Raw genomic sequence first — 26,210 nt, forward strand, 5'->3', positions numbered from 1 at the left:
TATATTAATATCATAATCATAAGTCAAATAAAGAGAGTTCCACACAATCAGTGCCATTTGCTTCCAAGGAAATAAATCAAATGTCAAATGCATGATTTATTTACCACATGGATATGATTGCATATTTAATAAATACCATTGGAATATTCATGTCAACTCACTTCAAGACCAAAAATAGCACGAGTTGACAAAATTAAAATTGGCCGTGAAATATAATAAATTGTTGAGAAATGTTGCATTTTTTCCATTAAAAACAAACGTTATGTTTATGTTCTTCAAAAAACAACAACAAATAATGAAGTTTAAATGTACATAATGTGGAATATAATCTTGTTATTTATTATTGTATTCCACAAGTCACATGGTGCACAGGAAGTTTGCTTCCTGAAGAACAATGAAGTATATTCATTTATGTTTATGTTTATTCCATCAAATGTAATATTGCCAACATTAATGTTGTTTATTTCAAATATTAGCATAAATGCTGTGTCGCTGTAATTCATATTTGGTGTATTTTAACTTCCTCACTCCTGTTAGCAGAATGATCCATCTGCATTTGAGCAACTTTGTACATAAATCAAGCTGACTGAGGGGGATTAAAAGGATCCCAGGTCAATGGCACTGGTTGGGCGGAATGACCAACACCTGAAGGCTGGTGGTCAGCTGACCCTTGCCAAGGTAAATGTGAAACTGAAAGTATATCCAGGAAGATGAATATTTGTAATGTTTTAGTGCGACTACAAGAAGTCTTTCATTGGATGAGAAGTAGCAGCTTTGATATGCAAATTAATAGTTTACTCCTTAAAGACACGCTAATGAGGACTTTTAACAATTCCTGGATCCTTGGATAATATTTGTGCTATTCTTTTATTTGGCAACTACTCCGCTGGATGCATGTTTTCTTTTGTAAACAACATTTCGTACAAACTAGCACAGTGAAGCAAAACCCCGGCGAGTGTCGTTTCTTCGTACAAAACAAAGGAAATCAATACAAAAGTTTGGTTGGTTGCTCGCAAGGTTTTTTTTTTTTTTTACGTGGACGGCGTTCTAAAACACAGTCCTCTGGACTCCTGAATGGTTCATGTAGACCACGTAAACACTCGACTGTTCCAAGTCCAGGTGTTTTTAGAAGCTGGACTTCAAGTTGAAATAAAGGGTTGGCAATCCGTTGAGGGCTCGGGTCTTGGCCTTTTCAAGGCGGCGTTCCAAGGACTTGGTGGACGTTTTGACAGCAAAAGAAGACCAGGGACAAAGGGACGGTAGGACAGTCAATATGGCAGACCTACAGAGTCCGAGGCGTAGGGAATAAATACAATAAAATACAGAGTCTGTGCGTAAAGCTATTCAAGTCTTTGACAGAAGCTAAGGATGTCGTTCATGGTCCGAACATTTATGGGACGTGGAAACGTCTTTTTCCGTGTTTGGTCACTAAGCCCAGTCCCTAGCATGACACCATCGCCATACCGTTATCATTTCCTGTTTCCGCTCGCAAATCTTGTTTTATTGTTGTGATTTCCTGTTTCCGCTCGCAATTCTTGTTTTATTGTTGTGATTTCCTGTTTCCACTCGCAATTCTCGTTTTATTGTTGATTGATTGATTGAAACTTTTACTAGTAGATTGCACAGTACAGTACATATTCCGCACAATTGACCACTAAATGGTAACACCCCAATACATTTTTCAACTTTTAATCTAATCAATTCATGGTTGCGATTTCCTGTTTCCACTCGCAATTCTCGCAAGCGAGTCAAGTTTTTTGAATGGCTCTTTTAAGCGACTGACGACAACCGATTAGCAGTCGCCGGCCATTCGTTAAGGAGCCGCTTGAAGCCACCTGACTGGACCGGCGTCTTGCCGACTGAAATGAAATACAAAGTGAGCCGGAGTCAAAGGAAATGAAGCAACATTTGGAAGTACTTTTCTGCTGCGTTTAGTAGCTTACGCCACGTTTATTTGGTACAAGGTCACGTTTCCTGCGCATGAGCCTCAGTTCACATTGAAGTCACATGTTTTTGCTAAAGTGAACAACTACAATAAAACATCGATTTACCCCAAAATTGGAATTTGTCCTTAAACCCTGCAGTGTAAACGTAACCAGACAAGTTTAGGTGTGCACATCGTACAATGTTGCATTCACATTTACACACTATGTTGTGCTCATTTCCTCTTTAGTTTTATGTATTTATGTTTTAGGTTTAGGTTATTTGTAGCCTGTGTAGTTTAAATTGTTCCACAACATTTCTGAGGGGAAAGAAAACTCTAAATAATAATCTCAGTGTCCAAGAACGGGGATAAGGTAGCACATTGTGGAGTGTTTGCAATCAAAAGAACCCAGAATAAATTAGAATCAATATTTCCCACAAATAGAATCCAAAAACTTGAATTCTTTAAATCCGAATCTTTTCTTATAACTGTTTCCCGTTATTATATAAACACGTGAACAAATTCTTAGAAGAACCAGATCAAGGATCCGGTCTTTTGAACGGTTCTTTGAAAGGATCCACTCTTTCTCGTTTATTGTTTTTCTGATTTACCCTGAACTATTCTTCAGTAAGCTCTTCTATTTTGCTATTTCCTTTGGTTAAAATGTCGGTATTTTATGGATGTTGTCACACTTTGAGCGTTGTTTCCCGCAAAGCCGTCCTAACCTGCGCCTCCCATGTCCTGAGAAGGAACGATCCGGCCTCTTCCAGTGCTAAAATAGCCACACTAATTACTGAGCGGTTCGCCTCGTAGCCCCGCCCACCGCAGACAAATACGTCATCTCGGGAAGAAAGGAAGCGTGGAACAGGAAATGACGAGAAGAAAAGCGACAATGTCAGGGAGATGAAGGCTGTCGTGTCCAATCTGGTTCGTACCAATAAATAATAAATAAGAAATGATACAAAAAATACTCCTGTGGTATCGACCAAACCCTGTTGGTATCCATGTTTGAATCCAGCCCGCCGCGCGAGACCCCAGTTAGCGTCCGGCCTGGCAAAGAGCTACCACACAGTGGCTTCGTTCATTTCCGTGGGCGGGTGTGACAAGTGGTTGCTGTACCCGTTGGCGTTCAGAGACAGCGAGGTGAAGGGCGGGCTGGGCCCAAACACCTCGGAGGGCATACTGTGCAGGGTCCCCGGCATGCCGGGCTCGGGGCTCGGAGAGTCCCCGGGGTGGTGGGACATGATATCGGAAAAGCGCTGCACTTCGCTGGATGGATGGTGGCCCGGAAGGGGGTGGTCCATACCTCCCAGGGGTGTGCCCGTGGGGCCTGAAGAGGGCACAAAGGGCAGATCAACTGGGGTCTGGGCTTGCGACGAAGGTGGGCCCTGAGGAAAGAAGTCATAGTTCCCTCCTGGACCATAATACTCGCTTTGATAATCTGCAGATTGACAAAATGAAGATGGATGAGCGGGGAGAAGAGGAATAACATTGAAGAAGACATGTTTGAATAGTCATGTCGGCTACATTAGTCACAGAGCCGCTTGCTCTTAATTCATTCTCGGCTGCACTTGGGTGGCTAGAACACATCCAGGCTGCAGAATTAATTAAAAGTCGGTCCATTTCGTCGGCAATTCTACAAAAGCAATTCACTCCATCCGTAAAATATCAAATATTTGACTGATTTTAAACCCACAAGAGCTCGACAGCTGACAACTGTCTTCAGAAACTAAGTGAAGATGTTCACGGATATCATGTTTTTAGAAAATACTACTAATTAAAGGTTTATGCTGGGTTGACTTGACACAGTTAAGTGTGTTGCTTTCCTTGGTGTTACTAATCTGTGTCATTGGCGTCTGACTCGCAGACTGGACTACAGTAAAAAACGGAATCTAGTGTTGAATATCAGGGAGGTAAGGAGTGGAATGCTGTCTCCGTGAGTGTTTGTCCGGTGAAATCATTCCTTCCCAGAACTCCCACCCGCCTCCTCCCGAGCTACACAATGTGGAGACCACCACGTGAAACACCGACTAAGTCTGCAAACAAACTACTATGCTAACGCTAGCTAGGACGACACATACACCTGCAATGCGTGTCATCAGCTTGTGTTGTTGTGGACTACACCACCCGTGTAGGATCCAGGTCAGGTCAATGTAAGTTCTACATAAGATCAGAGTAAGATCAATGTCAAGTCCATGTCAGATCGATGTCGGGTCCAATTGTCATATCGAAATATGATCAGAGTAAGATTGATGTCATGTCGACATAAGATCAGAGTAAGATCAATGTCGGGTCCATGTCAGCTTGACATAAGATCAGCGTAAGATCAATGTTAGGTCTATGTCAAGTCCATGTCAGATCGATGTCAGGTCCAATTGTCATATCGAAATATGATCGGAGTAAGGTCGATGTCAGGTCGATGTAAAATCGACATAAGATTAGAGTAAGATCGATGTCAGGTCGATGTCAGATCCACATAAGATCAGCATAGGATCGTGGTCAGGTCCATGTCAGGTCTATGTGAAGTCCATGTCAGGTCCATGTAAGATTGACATAAGATTAGAGTAAGATTGATGTTAGGTCCATGTCAAGTCCATCTCAGATGGATGTCAAGTGGATGTAAGATCAACATATGATCAGCGTAAGATTGATGTCAGATCAATGTAAAATCAGCATAGGATCATGGTCAAGTCCATGTCAGGTCTATGTGAAGTCCATGTAAGATCTACGTGGGATCAACGTAAGATCGATGTTAGGTCCATGTCAGGTCGATGTAAGATCCACATAAGATTAGAGTAAGATCGATGTTAGGTCTATGTAAGATCCACATAAGGTCAGCATAGGATCGTGGTCAGGTCCATGTCAGGTCTATGTGAAGTCCTTGTAAGATCGTCATAAGATCGATGTTAGGTCCATGTCAGATCGATGTAAGATATAAATCAATATACAATGTATGTAAGATGTATGTCAGATTGATGTAAAATAGGTGTAAGATCTATGTAAGATCTATGTAAGATCGATTGTTAGATATATGTAATATCGATGTAAAATAGATGTAAGATATATGTAAAATAGATGTAAGATATATGTAAAATAGATGTAAGATAGATGTCAGATCGATGTAAAATAGATGTAAATATCGATGTAAAATAGATTTAAGATTGATGTAAGATATATGTAAAATATATGTAAGATATATGTAAAATATATGTAAGATATATGTAAGACATATGTAAGATATGTGTAAAATATATGTAACATATATGTAAAATAGATGTAAAATCTATGTAAAATAGATGTAAGATCGATGTAAAACAGATGTAATATATATGTAAGATATATGTAAAATAGATGTAAGATATATGTAAGATATATGTAAAATAGATGCAAGATTGATGTAAGATATATGTAAGATATATGTAAAATAGATGTAAGATATATGTAAGATCTATGTAAGATATATGTAAGATATATGTAAGATTTGTGTAAGAACAATGTAAGATATATGTAAGATTGATGTAAGATCTATGTAAGATATATGTAAGATTGATGTAAGATATATGTAAAAAAAATAGATGTAAAGATGTTTGCATTAAATTAAAATACTGGTCATAAGTGTATAAAATAGATGTAAAGATGTTTGCATGAAATTAAAATACTGGTCATAAGTGTATAAAATAGATGTAAGGATGTTTGCATGACATTAAAATACTGGTCAAAAGTGTATAAAATAGATGTTGGCATGACATTAAAATACTGGTCATAAGTGTATAAAATAGATGCATGACATTAAAATACTGGTCATAAGTGTATAAAATAGATGTTGGCATGACATTAAAATACTGGTCATAAGTGTATAAAATAGATGTTGGCATGACATTAAAATACTGGTCATAAGTGTATAAAATAGATGTTGGCATGACATTAAAATACTGGTCATAAGTGTATAAAATAGATGTTGGCATGACATTAAAATACTGGTCATAAGTGTATAAAATAGATGTTGGCATGACATTAAAATACTGGTCATAAGTGTATAAAATAGATGTTTGCATGAAATGAAGTTGTGATTTAGACAAAGCAAGTGTGTGCTTCATGTTAAGTTGATGTTCTAGAATGTGCTTAGAAAGATTGTACACTTTTTGTTGACAATCATTCAAAAGGTCACAACTTTAGGAGGCTTTTACTTTATAATATATTTTTGTTTTTCTTAAATCCTTACTTGAAAACAACTTGACACCGCTTTGTGCTTATTACCAAACATTGAACTAAGAACATTTACATTAAAAAACATTGAAAGCCTTTATTGAGTCCCAATAGTCAGACCTTCTAAGGTGAAAAGCCTGATTGTGATATTTCCCTAGCTTGTTCTCTGTTGCACTGTAATATTCTATTAAAACATTACGACTGTTAGTAGATTTAGAATGAGCTTTAGTAGTAATTGACATGACACACTGCTAGTTTAAGAAAGTCCACCTCTCCTAAATGGTTGCTATATACGTCACTGAAAGACTTCATGAGTAGAAGTCAAGTACAAAACTGGACTGGACGTATTTGAGGACATTTGAAAAGTTGGTTGTCATGCATTTGAAGAAGAGAACTCACCTCCGTAGTAAGAGAAAGGTCCATTTGGGATAAGCTCTCCTGGTTCCAAGCGGTCCACCAGGGTCCTCATCCGCCTGGGGCTCCTGAAGAAGGCATGCCTTCGGGCCCCCAGAGCACTCAACTGCTTCATGCGTCTCTCTTTGGAACGACGGTTCTGGAACCACACCTGAAACACACCAGGTCTCTCTTACCAATCACATACCATTTATATAATCCATCTCAGACGCTAAACCGTGTTAAACGTCTATTTCGCCTAAAAGTGCCCCCATGACACTTCTTTTGTTTTCTTCTAGAAAATCCTAAATGATATCCAGTGACATGTCTTCAGTCCCTGACCACGTTAGTTACATCATACGATATCTAACATATGGTGTTTGTAATGTACACGTAATATGCAATCACTGCACAAAACAGGTGTCATTTCCTTAAATAAATTAAAAACAATGTTGAATATTCAAAACAAAAATGGTATAATTCAATATAAAGAAAAAAGTACATATTAAATCCAACATTTTTTATATTAATGTAATATAAAATTATAATAAAAGCATTTAATTGTTTTTGTACGGATTTTAATTGTTGCTACATTATTTTTTGATATGGAATTCAAATATGTTGTGTATTTAATGTAAATTGTACAATATATTCATGCACATTTTAGTTTTTTTTAATGTATTTTTATTATTGCTAAATCCTGTAGAACAGGTGTGTGATTGAGGGCCACATTGCAGTTATGGATGAATATTATTAGAATGTAAATGTACAAGGAGTCGCCTTATTATAATATCACACATTTTATTATTATACATCATTTTTGACGTACACTGTAAATAAAAATATCTGTAGTATTTCCCACAATTATCCCATTAAATTGACCTTGTTTTTGTTTTTGTTTTTTTTACAGCATCCCTGTATTTTACAGTAAAATTCCAGCAACTGAGCTGCCAGTTTGTTTGTTTTTTTTACCGTACAATATATTGTTATTGTTATAATGTACAATTTAATGAAAAATATAAGTCAAGTAGATATTTAAGTATTTATTCAAATATTTTGTGGAATGTAAGCTAATGTATTATTTGCTGTATTAGGCAATATTAATGTTGAAAAGATATGATGTACATGAAGAGTTAGATAAAGTACTTTATTGATGGATATTATTTCCAGGCTTTTAACGGGCCACAAAAAATCATGTGGCGGGCCAGATGTGGCCCACGGGCCTTTAGTTTGACACCCGTGATGTTTTTTGCTATATCATTTAAATATATAGTATATGTAAATAATAACAATTGTCTGATATTTGCATCTTTTAGTTATTTAATGATTGTTGCTAATAGTCAAATACTCTCATTTGTTGTTAATAATTTATAATTTTTTATAATTTATAATAATTTGTTAATAATATTAAAGTCACTAGCGACATTAATTACATGTTATGTGAAATCATTCAATCTAAAGCAAGTATATGAGATGTATTCCTTAAGTTTGGGTTTGTGATGTACACATAATGTGCAATCACCATGCAAAAAAAGGTTCATTTTTCCTAAACACATTAAAAACAATGTTGAATATTTATTACAAAATAAAAATATTTACAAATAAGAAATTATATAATGAATCCAAAATTGTAATTATATTATAAACATGTTAATTGTTTTTGTATGGATGTTAATTGTCGCTATATCATATTTTGATATATTTTTTTTACAATGTATCCATGCACATTTTAGTTTTTCCAATTGATTGTTATTGTTGAATATTTTTCTATGTAATTGAAATGTTTGGAATACTTTTAAAACATCATTGTTTAATATATGCAAGTTGTGTTGTTTTTTTAATGTTGACATATTATGATATTTTGTGATGTGTCTGAGTTATTCATTGAGAGTGTGTCAGAGGAGACAATGGGAAGAAGAGCCATGAAAAAGGTCTGAAGCTCATCATCTTGGCTTCAAATGCTAATCTTGGCTAAATACGATCGCACAATCCTCAGCTGTGCCAAAACTCCCGGCAGCCAGTTGGCGAGTTTGCCTCGCCAAGTGCGCCAGGAATTTAAAAAAAAAAGGAGGCATATAAATTACCCATTTCCTAATCAACCTCACCAGTCGGCCAACTATTTTTTTCCCCCTTGTAAATGAAATCCACGTTCAATTCCAGTGGAGGAGGCCGCTTGTAAATTGGGGTGACGAATGTGAGAGAATGGAGCCTGCACGGCCTCGCCAGTCTGGCAGCTTGTGTTGACACCTCGCCATCAAACATAAGCTGTCACATGACACCTTTTAATGAGCGCATCATGTCGGGAAAGATGCATGGTCACCGGAAGAAGCAGAGCCGGAGAATTGTACGTGTGCTACGTGGGAGAGTGTTTTTCAACCACACAGTCTGCTGTGCCGTGGGAGATGATGTCATAAAAATGATTTTTGTTGTTGTCGAGTGTCGGTGCTGTCTAGAGCTAAACGTGTAATACTCTTCCATATCAGTAGGTGGCAGCAAGTAGCTAAATGCTATGGAGATGTCGAGAACATGCTTTGTGGTGATCACAAAGGTAAAAAGGTTCAACCAAAAATAAACAAAAGGCGAGTGCCGCTAAGAAAAGGCATGGAAGCTTAGGGAAGGCTATGCAGAACGGAACTAAAACTGAACTGGCTGCAAAGTAAACAAAAACAGAATGCTGGACGACAGCAAAGACTTACAGCGTGGGGAGCAGCAGACGGCGTCCACAAAGTACATTTGTACATGACATGACAATCAACAATGTCCCCGCAAAGGACAGCGACAACTTGAATAGCCTCGATTGCTAAAACAAAGCAGGTGCGGGGGATTAGCGCTCAAAGGAAGACATGAAACTGCTACAGGAAAATACCAACAAAACAGGAAAATCCACCAAAATAGGAGCGCAAGACAAGAAATAAAAGACTACACACAGGAAATAACTCCAACTAAGTCAGGGGGTGATGTGACAGTACTTTGAGACAAGAGCTATAGTCATGCATGCTAGGTTATGGTTTGAATTCTTATCCAACACTTGCCACAACAACTTTTTACTGTCAATATCAGATGCTGAGTTTCATTTTTCAAGTTTTCTGTTGATGGTGTAATAAGGGACTACTCACTCCCGTATAAAACATACTGTCGATGTTTCAACTTGATTAACCGTACTAGACTACTGCAACTCACTTCTTGTGGGGATCCCCAGCAAGAACATCCGGAAGCTGCAGTACTTACAAAATAGTGCTGCTAGGATCCTGATGAGAGTGCGGAAATACGACTACATCACACCCGGTTCTCAAATCCCTTCACTGGCTTCCTGTTCCACTCAGGATTGAATACAAAGTCTCCCTACTAACTCACCAGTGCCTCCATGGAAATGCCCCCCCCTCTACTTTAAAGAACTGCTCACCCCCAAATCCGCTCCGGACAGGCTAACCTCTTCCAACCTCCGAGGACAAAGCTCCGAACTATGGGAGACCGGGCTTTCTGCTCCACCGCTCCCAGTCTGTGGAACGCTCTCCCTGACCACCTGAGGGCACCACAGACTGTGGATGCTTTAAAAAAAAAGGCTTAAAAACCCTTCTTTTTAAAAAAGCCCTTTTTAGATATGTTTTTAAATGCACTGTAGCACTTTCAGGTTTTTTTGCTCAATGTAATGTGCTTTTACAAATAAAATATATTATTATTATTGATTAAATAGCAACTATGTACGACAGACCTGGGCAAAATAGGGCCCGCGGGCCACATGCGGCCCATTAAGATTTTCAATCCGGCCCGCCGGACGTTCTACATCATTTTTTTAGATCTTTAACATCAAAACTGTCGCCGCCATTATGATGTGCAGTGCTGTTTTTAAATGACCGTAAGTCTTGAACTATAGAAAGTATTTCAATGGTCGAAATCTGCAATTTTGAGTGTTTTATGAGTTATTATGGTAATATACGTCACAGCAGCTCAGACTAAAAACAAAGCAGAGTGGGCGGGGTTTGTTTTCAGAGCATGTGTCAGGAACAGATTAGGAAGCACATTTTTACAACAAATTTCTGCATAAAAGTGATAATATATCATATGGAAAGTGTTTATTACACTTTGCATTCATATTTTGCCATTTGTTACATTTTTGTTGTGTTTTTGCTTGATTGTAAAAGATACACAATTATGGAGGAGCTGGTCTGAGAAGTCAAAGATGTTCATATGTTGTTAATATTCAGTGTTTTATTGTTCATAGTTAATATTGTAAATCCCACTTTCTTTTTTTTTAATGTAAATTTTGGGTGTACCATTCAGGGAAAAACTTTAAAATTCCAATCCGTTTTTTTGAGGTGGTCTGTCATAACTTTTTTAGAATTGTATCGGACATTGTGACTTTTGGAATTAGTGTTCCTGGGAAAAAAGGGAGCCAAACACACATACTGTACAGCATATTTTTACAGCTAAATGTGTATATATCATTTATACACACATTGGCCCCCCAGACAAATTGTTATCTCAATGTGGCCCCCGAGTCAAAACATTAGCCCAGCTCTGATGTACGATATTCATTGCACTCTAACCAGCGTTGTCCTGGTCACACAGAAAAAGCCGTGAGTGGTCTTGCGAGCATGTAGCTGGGAGACGCTACAACTTCCTGTTTACATTGGGCGCCTCACGCAAACAACCAATCACACGCCTTCTTATTGGGACGCGCGTTAGATTGAGAGTATTTCTGGCAGCCAACCGACACAAAACGAAAAGTAACGAGTAGAACGTTTAGAACGTGCTTACAAAGTACAAAGAAGAAGAATTATGATAAACAGCGTCAACATTATCTTCATCTCAGTATGTTGATCACGACTGACTTCGTGATCTATTACAACAACGGCTGTATGAATCATTCACGGATGTCATTGTGCGACAAAAAGAAGTCAGTAAATGAACGTATGTATTTGTAAACGCTCTGAAGTGGGGGAGGGGTAGGGTTAAATAAGCTTTGCTTCTTCCTACTTCTTTTCGGACATGATGTCAAGTGAAATGACATGAAATGGTGTGATGTATTATGCTGTAAGTGTGTTCATGTTCCAAATCAACTAAAGAAAGAAATAAATAATTATCTGTAAATTGAGCGCAGCAAAAGTATCAATTTTCTTAGGTACATCATTATTGACTGTACGTAAGCATTTGTTTTTGTTTTTTTTCAATTTGTCGCACTTTTATTATTTCATTATTTTTATCTTGCAATTTTACTTTTTATCCGAATCCTTTCACCGTATTTCTTTTGCACTATCTTGTTTGGCTTATGCATTGTTTATGTTCTTTGTTTGTTTTTGTTTTTTTGTTTTTTGCTCTGTGCTTTTTAACCTGCAAAGCACTTAGGTCTAGAGATGTCGATATATGCGTTAAAATGTAATATCGGAAATTATCGGTATCGTTTTTTTTATTATCGGTATCGGTATTATTATTATTTTTATGTTTTTTGTGGTTTTTTTTATTAAATCAACATAAAAAACACAAGATACACTTACAGTTAGTGCACCAACCCAAAAAACCTCCCTCCCCCATTTACACTCATTCACACAAAAGGGTTGTTTCTTTCTGTTATTAATATTCTGCTTCCTACATTATATATCAATATATATCAATACAGTCTGCAAGGGATACAGTCCGTAAGCACACATGATTGTGCGTGCTGCTGGTCCACTAATAGTACTAACCTTTAAAAGTTAATTTTACTAATTTTCATTCATTACTAGTTTCTATGTAACTGTTTTTATATTGTTGTACTTTCTTTTTTATTCAAGAAAATGTTTTTAATTTATTTATCTTATTTTACTAATTTTTTAAAAAGTACCTTATCTTCACCATACCTGGTTGTCCAAATTAGGCATAATAATGTGTTAATTCCACGACTGCATATATCGGTTGATATCGGTATCGGTTGATATCGGTATCGGTAATTTTAAGATTTGGACAATATCGGAATATCGGATATCGGCAGAAAGCCATTATCGGACATCCCTACTTTGGTCCAATTCAAAAATTGTTGTAAACGTGCTATATAAATAAAGTTGCCTTGCCTTGCCTACATAATTACTGTACCGTGCGTTTTTATTCGTTCTCAGCATTTTTACTATTGAAACATACTTTCTGTCATTTCGTCACGCTCTCGCGTTTGATAACAATATAGTGTTCTATTTAAGAATACATTTGATACTTTTACTCCGATAGACTAACACTAGGACAAAAAAGTTGAGCTAAGGAAAATGAGGACGAGATATATTACATACCCAATTCTTCCCAAAATTAAAGAAATACAATCTAAAATGATTAGCGGAATATACCCTTCAAAGGATTTTTTTTAAACTTAAATGTAACATGGAGGTTGATGGCCGTTATATCTGTGGAGCTGTAGAGGATGTCAATCATCTGTGTGTGTGGAATGTGAGAGTGTACATGTGTGTGTGTGTGTGCGTGTGATACTGAATGTGTACGTGTGTGTGTGTGTGTGTGTGTGTGAGAGTGTACATGTGTTTTGGGAGGAGATGAGAGATGGGCTGAGAAACAAGGGTGTGGAGATGTCCCCATTCTCTATAGAAAGAGATCACATTTGGTATTTTTTATAAAGGACTGTAACATAGAAATGTTTGTCAACATTATTATGCTCCAGGCAAATTTTTTTCTACATAAATGTCTATTTATGAAAGTAAGGCCTACATTTCCTAATTGGCTTAATGGGTTACAATTATCAATCAAATCTTGGAGGATGATTAATAGTACAAAATCACTTAAATTGATATCTTTGTTAAAAACATTTAAAGTGATTTTTTTTATTTTATTATTGTAATTGTTTTCATATTTTTTTGTACTATTACTCTATCTGTATTTGTGTTTGTTTTCTTTCCTTGATGTTGAAAGTGCCTTGACTTTTGTGTGAATTATAAATGTATGTTTGTTAAAAAAAAAAAAACTCGGGTCCTGTCTTTAAAATCGCTACTTCCGGTTCCGGTGTCGGGATATGAAAACACATGAATTTTGTTCTGCTTTCATTTCTGTTGATATTTTTGTAGATGTTTCTGTAGGAGTCTTGGAACTTTGTGCCACGTCTAAAGTATGTTTTTGACATGTTAGCCAGAGTCTCTGGCACACGGCACGGAGTCTTTATATCCGCTTTTTCAACACAATCAGGATTCCTAACACAAGACTGCCATGGACATTATTGACTACAGAGATTTAATGACACGTGATAGTCTTCTGCTCTTCTTGGACTTTTATCAAACGCTTGACTCACTGGAACATGACCTTCTTTTAAGTTTCACAAATATTTAAAGGACTTAATTAAAAATAAAATAATTAACGCGTTTTATTTCTTGTTTTACGGCAGCCAATGGCTGCACGAAGTACTACGATATCGTCTGCCGACCAACAACGTAGAAGAAGAAGAAGGAATATGATTGGTTCTCTGTGGGAGGCGCCAAGATAAACAGGAAGTGGCGGCAAAATGACTTCGACGGCGTCACTTTTTTTGTGAGGTAAAGTCTAATTATTATAAAGTTGTTACTTACTGTTGGGATTTATTAGCAACACTTTTACGTGTACTGTACGTAAGTGTAACTACACGATTACTGTACCGTGCGTTTTTATTTGTTCGAGGCATTTTTGCTATTTAACCATACTTTCTGTCATTTCGTCATGCTCTCGCGTTTGATAACAATAAAGTGTTCTATTAAATAATACATTTGACACTTTTACTGCGATATACTTACATTAGGCACACGCGTAACGTTTCTTTTCATCACGGCAGCCAATGGCTGCACGAAGTACTGCGATGTCGTCTGCCGATCAACAACGTAGAAGAAGAAGAAGAAGGAATATGATTGGTTCTCTGTGGGAGGTGCCAAGATAAACAGGAAGTGACGGCCCGACGACCATGGCGGCAAAATGACTTCGACGGCGTCACTTTTTTGTCAGGTAAAGTCGAATTATTAAGATGTTTTATTTGGATTTACACAGTGTGAAAAACACATTTGAAAATGAATTTTACCTTTGCAACCTCATTATACTATTGGCTAAGTTTTATATTCATAAATGTAAGTTTCTCAATACCCGACCAGTTTTTTTCTGCATTTAAAAAATAATTAGAATTTTACTTTAAAACATTTTCTACCTCTAACAACCAAAAAGCTGTTAAAGCTATGATGCTGTGCTCCAAATTTAAATTATTTACGGAACTTGTGTGAGCCTATGGCGTTACACACACACACACATATACATATATATATATATATATATATATATATATATATATATATATATATATATATATATATATTATTGAGTTTACAACCCCCTGCCGTGGTTTTGTACTGTTTCTGCTCTTGGTTTTGATAATTATATATTTGATTATATGTAAAAATAAAAAAGTTTAATTATTATAAAGTTGTTGTCATATTATGAATATCATATTATAAAATGTATGTCAGATTGATGTAAGATGGATGTAAAATAGATGTAAGATATAAATATACATATAAAATAGATGTAAGATCGGTGGAAAATAGATGTAAGATATATGATGTATCTATTTTCCATCTTACATCTATTTTATATCTATATTTATATCTTACATCTATTTTACATATATCTTACATCAATATTGCATTCTATTTTAGTTACTTTATTGAGTTTACAACACCCTGGCGCTGTTTTGTACTGTTTCTGTACTTGTTTTGATTGTTATTATTTCTTTGATTATATGTAAAAAAAAAAGTAATTATTATAAAGTTGTTACTGACTGTTTGGATTTATTAGCAACACTTTTACGTGTACTGTACTTAATGTGTACTATTAATTATACGTATTCAACAGATCGCAGCAGTTTAGATGTCAAGTCACTCAAGTCATTTTTGTCTTGTACTTTTACTGTCATGTTAGTGCGAGCGTGACGCTGACCTGGATGACTCTCATGTTGAGGCCGGTCTCCTGGGCCAGTTGCTCCCTGATGTGCCTGGTGGGTTTGGGGGTCGCGGCAAACGCCGCCTTCAGCGTCTCCAGCTGCTTGGCCTTGATGGTCGTCCGCGGGCCGCGCCGCTTGCCGCCCAGGTTCTGGTCGTCGTTTTCGTTATTTACAGTTTCCTTATCCGAGAGGGCGGCCATCTCCGTGTCCTTCAGGACCACGTCGTCCTGCAGGGGGTCTTGGGAGTCCGGGGATAAACTGGGGTCACTGCACGCCGTAACTGGAAATGAGAATGTTTTAAATGGAGATTATAATCACATCTGATATGCAAACAAATGACGTAAACACTCACTGTGTAGGTGTGGGAAATGAATACTCTTATAATACATGTTTCATAACAACATCGTCCAAATATACACAATCTATTCCACATATTTTCTAGCAACCCTTCAAACTGGGGGATTTTCACAGCTGTGGCTGTAGGCAACCTCCCAATATATACAGTATATATCTGTTTTAATTAACTCCATAAGATGACAGAAGCTGTATTAGGAATTTCTGCATGCGCTTTAAAATGTTGCTACACATCTGGTTGGTGAGATGAATTATAATAAATATCTTTAAAATAATTAAAAGAAATTGGATACATATATGGCCTATAATCTGCATTTTGGGATGAATAGTTTGCCTAGTTAATCCATCCATCCATTTTGTACCGCTTGTCCCTTCCGGGGTCGCGAGGGGTGCTGGAGCCTATCTCAGCTGCATTCGGGTGGAAGGCGGGGTACTCCCTGGACTATTTAATATGCAACATAATTAGCTTCGCATCGAAAAACATTAGCCGTTGTGGCAATAGGCAACCCCCCTGATGTGTATTCAAAAAGATTAACTCCCAAGATGGCGGTATGGATGTTTGAATTGTCATGCAGTATCTGCACGTCCATTACAGAGTTGAAAATAGTTCATTCTGTATGCTTGTTGTTTAAATGGTTTGTATGTCAAATTGGGCAACATGATCTCATTTTGAGTGACACCTTGCGTTGTTAAATGTAAAGCATTCATTTTCATTTCACAACCAAACATTTGTAATGGAAATAACATTTTGCTGTGTGTTGAAACATTAAAGATGTTGGGTTCATGTTTGACAATACTACTGCTGTCTCTGCTCCCCGGGGTCCTGTCATTTTACACAATACGGATACGATATGGATTGATATTGTTATATTTACACAAAGTGTTTACAAACAAGTACGTTCCAGTCTTTGGCTAGCAGGCTTTAGTGCCAAGGAGAATTAAGGCTTAATTAAATATGCTCCTTTGTGGGTAAAATCTCCTGTTTGAGAACACTTGGAAATGTGTAAACAAAGACAAGTGGATCACATGAACGCCGTGTGCCGCCATTTTCAGCTCGCAACTTCTATTGGCCCTCAGCTTATTCTAGAAAATAATATGTAGTGACTATTGATGAAAAAATATTACACTAATTAGCATACATCGTATTGCTTTTAGCATTTTTCATGTACAAAATGAACCAAAAGGTGACCTTAAAATCGAGGTCTGTATACAATAAGTGATGAGAGTGTACTGTTACAGTAGTTTTATAGAACATGTCATCAGTAAATAAAACCAACGACACTTTTGTTTTATAGGCAATGTTTTCCGTCATAGGGTCAGACGCAGGGCAGGGCCGTACTGCTGACAACTGTATCACCATATAAGTGTTTTGTTTCGGTTGATATCAATAATGATTGATATTTTTTATGGCTTATGGAAAATAAGGATCTTGAGAAAAGTATATTTTATTTGTAATGTAATTTCCTGTGATTATAATCCCCCCCAGCTATCAAGGCAGAAAGGAAATGTCAACACAAGCATGGAAAACACTCAAACAATGTCAACAAAATAGTAAAATCACATTGAACACTTAACAATAAGCTCTTAAAATGAAGGAATATGGAAGAAATGCTTCATAAAGTGTAAGAAAACTGTGAAAATGTAAACATAGAGAAACCTGTGAAGAACTATTTTCTGCAGGTTTAATGCTAGGAAATAACATCTGTCTAACATTAATTTGCCCTATTATTACTTTTTAACTATGGAAATTATATTTTGTTTTGCAGTAATTGTTTAAATATGATTAATACATCGGTCGACATCGATAATTATAGACATTTTTTATGACATATGGGAAATATGGAGCAGGAGAAAAGTATATTTTATTTAAAATGTAACTGCCTGAGATTATAATCCCTCAGTTATCAAGGCAGAAAGGAAATGTCAACACAAGCATGGAAAACACTCAAAAAATGTCGACAAAATAGTAAAATCTCATTGAACACTTCACAATAATCTTTAAAAAGGAATGTGCAAAAATAAGGAATATGTAAGAAATACTTAAAATGTAAGAAAACTGTGAAAATGTAGACAGAGAAACCTGAGAAGAACTATTTTCTGCTGGTTTAGTGCCAGGAAATAACAGTTGTGTAACATTAATTTTTTGTTTTGCAGTAATTGTTTGAATATGATTAATATATCGGTCGATATCAATAATTATTGACATTTTTTATGACCTATGGGAAATGAGGAGCAGGATAAAAATATATTTGATCTAAAATGTATAAATAAATATCGAGGCAGAAAGGAACTGTCAACTCCCCCCCACCCCACCCTCCACACCCCTGATTGTAAATAATGTAAATAATTCAATGTGATTATCTTGTGTGATGACTGTATTATGATGATAGTATATATGATAGTATATATTTGTATCATGAATCAATTTAAGTGGACCCCGACTTAAACAAGTTGAAAAACTTATTCGGGTGTTACCATTTAGTGGTCAATTGTACGGAATATGTACTTCACTGTGCAACCTACTAATAAACGTCTCAATCAATCAATCAACACAAGCATGGAAAAGACTCAAACAATGTTAACATTTTAAAATCAGAATACACGCTTAACAATAAGCTCGTAAAATGCAGGAATATGTAAGAAATGCTTCATAAAGTGTACAAAAACTGTGAAAATGTAAACAGTAACCTGAGAAGAACTTTTTTCTGCAGGTTTAGTGGCAGGAAGTTACAGCTGTGCTCTAAAGGGTGAGCGCGGCTAAGGCGGTGTGGTCTTAGTGGGGATGAGTGCCTTGCATCATGTTCAGACCACATTGGTCTGACTACGGTCCCTCGGTTGGCGTGTCACTCCCACTGATCAGTTATCACTTCATACTTACGCTTTCTTCCCACCAAGAAGAGAAAAATTATATTTATTGAACGCACTTTTTATGTATATCGATTACGTATCTATCGCAATATATATTGATATCACTTTATCAGCCCTAATTAGATTTATTTGATGGTCCTTGAACGCACCACAGTTACTGCTGGTCAAATATTATGTATCTGTAATCTAGGTCCTCTATCAGAAAAGAGCAGGGGGGAAAAAAGCTAATATTTAGCACGTAGATGTGCACCGTGAACGTACCCGAGAGCAGGCTGGCGTCCTTCACGCTGGCGTTGGTGACGTAGTCGTCCTTGCACACAAACTTGTTCTCGTCGATGATGTAGAGCTCCTCGCCGGTGGAGAGCTGCTTGTTGCACATCATGCAGGTGAAGCAGTTGAGGTGGAAGACCTTGCTGCGCGCCCTCCTCACCAGGTCGCTGGGGCAGATGCCCTGCGAGCAGCCGCCACACTTGGTGCCGAACCTCCTGCGGGGACACGCAGCTTCTTGTCATGTCGTGCACAACACGGCACGCACCTTTATCCGCTCATGCAAAACGCCTGCGTGCACAACGTTGACCATTTAAAACCCCCTTAAGATCTTGTCTTTCTTCTTCTTTTCTAACATGTTTAGTCCGCCGACCAGAACCTTTTCTTATCTTATATTTCTTAACCTTATCCTCCAAGATCCACGTGTTGGTGATGACAGGATGCAAGGAAATCATCAGATATTATACACTGCAGGCCTTCTCAATGTTGTGCTTTATCAGTATCAGCTTGCTCATTGCAGCCATCAGTCCTCATCTTGTTTATATAAATATCAGCACAGATTGTTTTATTCATTTTAGTTTTGGAGGTTAAAGTGTTTGATATTTACTGAGTTGAATGTATTATTATTTGTCAGTATCAGGTGGTTCGAGTCGGTCAAAAACATTTTCTTTAAGGATTTTTTCCCCCCGATTTTTGGCAAAGAATTTTCTGTACAGACTAAAATAACGTTATTTGTCGTAAATGGATCTACATATTTTTGTTTTCTTTCACACTGATATACAGTCAGATGTACAGGTTGTCGGCCATTTTTGTTTTCAGGTCACATTCTGGGTTCGTTGGTTACATTTCTTCATAGTTTTTTGTGTCGTGTTCTAAACCAGGCCGTGTTTATTTCCTTTTAAGAATGTGTCGCAGGCCAACAAAAAGCAATATACGGGCAATAAAAGGCCCCCGTGCCACACTTTGGACACCCCCGGCCATAAGTCTATTAATCTTGCATGTTTAATATTAATATTATCTTTTGAAATAAATGTGTTTTTGTTTTCAGGTCACATTTTGGCTTCATTGGAGCGTTTACATTTTTTCACAGTTTTTTTGTGTCTTCTTCTAATCCAGGACGTGTTTATTTCCTTTTAAGAATGTGTCGCAGGCCAATAAAAAGCAATATACGGGCAATAAAAGGCCCCCGTGCCACACTTTGGACACCCCCGGCCATAAGTCTATTAATCTCGCATGTTTAATATTAATGTTATCTTTTGAAATAAATGTGTTTTTGTTTTCAGGTCACATTTTGGCTTCATTGGAGCGGTTACATTTTTTCACAGTTTTTTTGTGTCTCCTAATCCAGGCCGTGTTTATTTCCTTTTATTCAAGTGTTGCAAAAGCAATCTGTGGGCCGCAAAAGGCCCCCGTGCCGCACCTTGGACACCCCCGGCCATAAGTCTATTAATCTCGCATGTTTAATATTAATATTATCTTTTGAAATAAATGTGTTTTTGTTTTCAGGTCACATTTTGGCTTCATTGGAGCGGTTACATTTTTTTACAGTTTTTTTGTGTCTCCTTCTAATCCAGGACGTGTTTATTTCCTTTTAAGAATGTGTCGCAGGCCAATAAAAAGCAATATACGGGCAATAAAAGGCGCCCGTGCCACACTTTGGACACCCCCGGCCATAAATCTATTAATCTCGCATGTTTAGTCTTAATATTATCTTTTGAAATAAATGTGTTTTTGTTTTCAGGTCACATTTTGGCTTCATTGGAGCGGTTACATTTTTTCATCGTTTTTTTGTGTCTCCTTCTAATCCAGGCCGTGTTTATTTCCTTTTATTCAAGTGTTGCAGGCCAACAAAAAGCAATTTACGGGCAATAAAAGGCCCCCGTGCCACACTTTGGACATAAGTCTATTAATCTCGCATGTTTAGTCTTAATATTATCTTTTGAAATAAATGTTTTTTTGTTTTCAGGTCACATTTTGGCTTTATTGGAGCGGTTACATTTTTTAATAGTTTTTTTGTGTCTGCTTCTAATCCAGGCCGTGTTTATTTCCTTTTATTCAAGTGTTGCAAAAGCAATCTGCGGGCCGCAAAAGGCCCCCGTGCCTTACATTGGACACCCCCGGCCATAAATCTATTAATGTTCAATATGAATATTATCTTTTATAATAAACGTGTTCAAACGAAAAAAAGACTTTATGGCGATAAAACCATTTTATTTGACTCTTCTCCACTTTTTTTGTATCGTTTTTATTGCTACAAATGATTGTATTGTTCATTTATTTAAGACAAAATGACCATCAACACTGAAAGAATCATTTTATTTTGTGTGTACATTAGCAATTGTACTGATCTATTGGTCAAGTATGGATGATTGTTTTATTCTATCATTATAATTATATTGTTATATCAGTCAGAGTACACGAATTTGTTTTTTCATGTTTAACAAAAGGACAAAAAAAACACATTTTAAGGTAATATTTTACGGCCAACACATTTTGATATTAAGTGAATGTTGCGTGTGTAAAAGGTGATAATTATTGCAAGCCTATTAGTCCAGGTGTGATCTCTCCAACGTGTATTGTCCGTCTGATTGTTGATCTTCTCTCCAGCATTGAAATGTGCGCTGCGGCGGCCCGCGGGTTCGAGCCCGAGTGCGACCTTGTTTGCTTGTTTGCTCCAAGTGTGATTTCCGCCCCGCCGCGAGCCGACACTCGTTAAACGCCGCCTCCCCCCCGCGTCTTTTCGCCCCGCATAACAATCCAAATGAAGAAGCTTTTAATTAGTGCCTCCTCATCAAAGATTATTGACAAGCGGTCTGCGCGTGCAAAATGCGTCAATGCGCTTTTTCTTCCTTCATATTGGATCACGTCGCCCTTTTTCACATGTAAACTTATCACCGACATTTCTATTGCAAAATGATCACATTTCATTCATTTCTTTAATTCCACTTTTTAGATATATTGCTGCGTTTTAGTATTTTTACTGGCAAACTAAATGAATGAGCTTTAATATTACATTGAAGTTACGTCAATATTTTAAACGCTTCATTGGTTTGAACCAAAACATGTAAACATTGTTGTATGATTACTTTTACTGTTATGATTGCATTACGCAATCATACACATGTTTACTAGGCCTTCCATCAAGATGCTATTGTATATTATAATAATAAGTATTTACACCGCGTTGTTAATTGTACAAGTATGTGGAAAAAGTCCATAATAATAAGTCCATTTAAATCTATATAACGTCTCATATACCCTTTTCCACAAATTAAAAATACCAAAGGCTTGATTAAACAAATATGTCATATTTCATTTAAAGGAGGACGAACCGGAAAAATAATACTGCTTATACATGAAGAAATTGTTGTATCTAAATGTATATAATGTCTCTATACACTTTTACACAAATGCTTGATTTAAAAAAATATATATATATCATATTCAATTTAAAGTGAGGATGAATCGGAATACTAAAACTGCTGTTACATGAAGAAATCGTTTTGTTTAAATATATATAACGTCTCGTATACCCTTTTACACACATGCTTGATTAAAAAAAAAAATCATATTTAATTTAAGTGAGGATAAACCGGAATACTAATACTGCTGTTACGTGAATAAATAAATAATAAATCGTTTTGTTTAAATATATATAACGTCTCATATACCCTTTTCCAGAAATTAGAAATACCAAATGCTTGATAAAAAATATCATATTTCATTTAAAGGAGGACGAATCGGCGGTTACATAAATAAATCGTAATATATATATATATATATATATATATATATATATATATATATATATATATATATATATATATATATATATATATATATATATATATATATATAATATATATATATATATATATAAAACGTCTCATCTACCCTTTTTCACAAAAGCTTGATTAAAAGATGTCATATTTGGGACACTGAGAAGGTGCCACCTGAACCGGCCCAGTAATCTGGTGTTACCTGAAGAAATCGTTCTTGCAGTAAAGTCTCCCGTCCCTGGAAAAGCACTTCTCCGTCAAGTTGCACTTGCAGTCCGCGCACTGCACGCACTTGACGTGCCAGGCTCGGTCCAGCACGTTGAGCAGAAAGCGGTCCAGGATGGGCCTCTCGCAGCCCGCACAGTGCACCATGACGCCGGCTCGGTACCGCGGGACGGAGTCAGCAGCAGCAACAGCCGAACATCGGCGGCACCAGCCCGAATCGGACCTTCTGGGTCAGTCCGCGCGTGTCCGAGTGAAGGAAGAATCGACCTCTGGATCCTGGATGGTGTTTATCCGTCCAGATAGAAGAAGATGAAACGAATATCCCAACTTCATCCGCGCCTGGACGCACCGGCGGTTCCGGTGGGTGTTGGGCTCATTGCGTCCGCCTGCGGTGCCGTGACGCGTCACGTCTGCACTGGCGGGAAGAAGAAACTCTTCTCTATACCTTTTGCTCCAGCCCGATGACGTCACCCGCCCTCGCCGGACCAATCAGCGGCGCGCCAGCAGACAACAAACCCAACCTTCGTCCGCCGAACGTCCGCCGCGAGTCGGGACTGAAAAGCCGCCGAGTGTCCGCCGAGTCTGCCGAGTCAGGACCTGATGAAGACCACGCAGGTAGCATCCTCATCCTCACTCAGATACGGACTTTACTTCTTGTAGTACTCTCTGATACTGCATTGATTTCATGTAGTACTCTCTGATACTGCATTGATTTCATGCATTACTCTTTGATACTGCATTTATTTCATGTAGTACTCTCTAATACTGCATTTATTTCATGTAGTACTCTCTAATACTGCATTTATTTCATGCATTACTCTCTAAGACAGCATTTATTTCATGTAGTACTCTCTAATACTGCATGTATTTCATGCATTACTCTCTAATACTGCATTTATTTCATGCATTACTCTCTAATACTGCATTTATTTCATGCATTACTCTCTAAGACAGCATTTATTTCATGCATTACTATCTAATACTGCATTTATTTAATGCATTACTCTCTAATACATCATTTATATAATGCATTACTCTCTAATACTGCATGTATTTCATGTTGTACTCTCAGATACTGCATGTATTTCATGTAGTACTCTCAGATACTGCCTTCACCTATCAAATACTGCATTTGTATATGATCTCATTCTTTTTGTAATACTCAGTGCGTTTATTTCTATTTATTACTCTCAAATACAACATTTGTATATGATCTTATTATTTTTGTAATACTTAAATACTGCGTTTATTTTATTTATTGCTGTCAAATACTGCCTTCACCACTCAAATACTGCATTTGTGTGACTCAATGCTGCACTTTTACTAATAATGCATTTCTTTTATTTGTTACTCTCAAATACTGCGTTTATTTTATTTATAACTCTCAAATACTGCATTTATTCCACTACTCAAATACTGTGTTTATTTTATTTATTACTCTCAAATACTGCATTAATCCCACTACTCAAATACTGCCTCTATTTTATTTATGACTCTCAAATACTGCCTTTACTCTACTGCAATTGTAATACTCAATGCTGTAGTCTCATTCTTTCTGTAATGCTCACATACTGCACGTATTCCACTACCTAAAAACTGCCTTCATTTTACTGTATTAGTAACACACAATACTGCATTCATGTTCAATTTGTAACACTCAAATATTGCGTTTATTTTATTTACAACACTCAAAGACTGCATTAATTTGATTTGTTACAGTCAAATACTGCATTTATTTTATTTATACAGTCTGCTCTAATTCTACTACTCAAATACTGCATGTGTTTTATTTATAACAGTAAAATACTACTTGAATTCTACAACTCATACTGCATTTATACTGAAATTGTAACAGGCAATTACTACATTTATTTTACTGTCATTGTAATACTCAAATACTGCATGTTTTTTTCTATTTCTACTCACATTCAGCATGTATTTTATCTGAGACACTCAAACACTGCATTTAATATTCTATTTGTAACACTTAACTGCTGCATTTGTTTTGTTTATAATATTCAAACACTGCATTTAGTATTATAGTTGTAATACCCAAATAATGCATGTATTCCATTTGTAATACTCAAATACTGCGTGTATTCTAATTCCCACTCTCAAATACTGCATTATTCTACTTGTAACATTTGAATACTGCATTTATTCTAATTGTAACACTTGAATACTGCATTATTCTACTTTTAATACGCAAATACAGCATTTATTGTGATTGTAACACTGACATACTGTATTTATTGCATGTATACTACTTAAATACTGCATTTATTTTAATTATAACACTCAAATAGTGCATGTATTTTACTTGTAAAAGGCAATTATTGAATGTGTGTATTTATAACACGCATACTGTAACATGTTATGTCAAGAACGTATTTTGCTACTTTATTATAATAAGAATGCTGGTCAGAGTATAATAAAATGATTACAGAATGACAAATGCCATGCTAGTATTTTTGTATGTCCTAAATGTGTACATTCGACATGTGATTATTCCTAATTGAATCCACTTCAAGACGTTAAATGTAAATAAGAATCATTCGGTGTAATATTGTTGAATATAATATATGTGCATGTATTGTTCTGTTCACATGTCAATAAACACATTGAAATATTCCCATATTCGATGGTACTTTCTTGCAGCCTGCAGGGACTAGAAGTGAGCGTCTAGAACCGAGGAGCGGGTTTATGGTCCTGCACGGGCGGCGCACATTCACGGTCCAGCTGCCGGTTTACCGGAACATGAAGTGTGAAAACAATTGATGACTTATCGCCTGGGCGAGCATCGATTGGTAAAGAAAGCAGCTTCAAAACCAGATCAAACCTTCTCTTATGTGCACAAATGATTTAGTTTTGAACCTTTAATTAAGTATTTTTTTGCTTCCAATTTGGGTTTGTGACGTTGAAAAAAACCGGAAACATTTAAAAAATAAAATGCTGCTAAATAAATACAATTCTTTACATTTACTTTGAATTGCAGAAGTAACGTATTGATGTGCAATGTCTTGTATTGTTATTTGGTGTACTTTCATAAGCATTTTAATGCTATTATTGGTGATATTGAAGTAGTATTCCAACGATGAAAAGTCACGTGACGACGTCCTAAAAAAAGGACTCTCTTACATAGTTGGTGTTTTTATTCCTCGACGTCGCGCACGCCACAAAGATGTTCGCGTGGAGTCCATAAAAAGCCGAGCTCATTGTTGTGTAAGAAGACGGCCCAGGAGATTGAAGGTTTATGAAGTGAAGTAAGATA

At 36.6% G+C, this 26,210-nt stretch overlaps 1 protein-coding gene and 1 long non-coding RNA gene across 2 annotated transcripts; one reads left to right on the top strand and one right to left on the bottom strand.

The window, feature by feature from the left end:
* Positions 1-221: 221 nt before the first annotated feature.
* On the bottom strand, positions 222-23,330 carry LOC133663102 (LIM/homeobox protein Lhx1). Its single transcript, XM_062067323.1, has 5 exons — positions 22,917-23,330; positions 18,930-19,153; positions 15,443-15,726; positions 6,530-6,695; positions 222-3,365 (listed from the first exon to the last, which is right to left on the bottom strand). The coding sequence occupies exons 1-5, from the start codon at positions 23,084-23,086 to the stop codon at positions 2,986-2,988; spliced, it is 1,224 nt and encodes a 407-aa protein (XP_061923307.1). The 5' UTR covers positions 23,087-23,330; the 3' UTR covers positions 222-2,985.
* LOC133663103 (uncharacterized) lies at positions 13,506-16,517 on the top strand. Its single transcript, XR_009828243.1, has 3 exons — positions 13,506-14,022; positions 14,295-14,461; positions 15,425-16,517. It is a non-coding gene; the product is annotated as an uncharacterized LOC133663103 (long non-coding RNA).
* Positions 23,331-26,210: the final 2,880 nt, after the last annotated feature.

Source organism: Entelurus aequoreus, linkage group LG13 (assembly GCF_033978785.1).
Source record: "Entelurus aequoreus isolate RoL-2023_Sb linkage group LG13, RoL_Eaeq_v1.1, whole genome shotgun sequence".
Lineage (NCBI taxonomy): Eukaryota > Metazoa > Chordata > Actinopteri > Syngnathiformes > Syngnathidae > Entelurus > Entelurus aequoreus.

Coding starts and splice junctions, on each gene's coding strand:
- LOC133663102 (XM_062067323.1), bottom strand. CDS start 23,086: ATGGTGCACTGTGCGGGCTGCGAGAGGCCCATCCTGGACCGCTTTCTG. Junction 19,154..22,916: donor TGCAAGAACGATTTCTTCAG/GTAACACCAGAT, acceptor GTGTCCCCGCAG/GAGGTTCGGCACCAAGTGTG. Junction 15,727..18,929: donor GGACGCCAGCCTGCTCTCGG/GTACGTTCACGG, acceptor TCTCATTTCCAG/TTACGGCGTGCAGTGACCCC.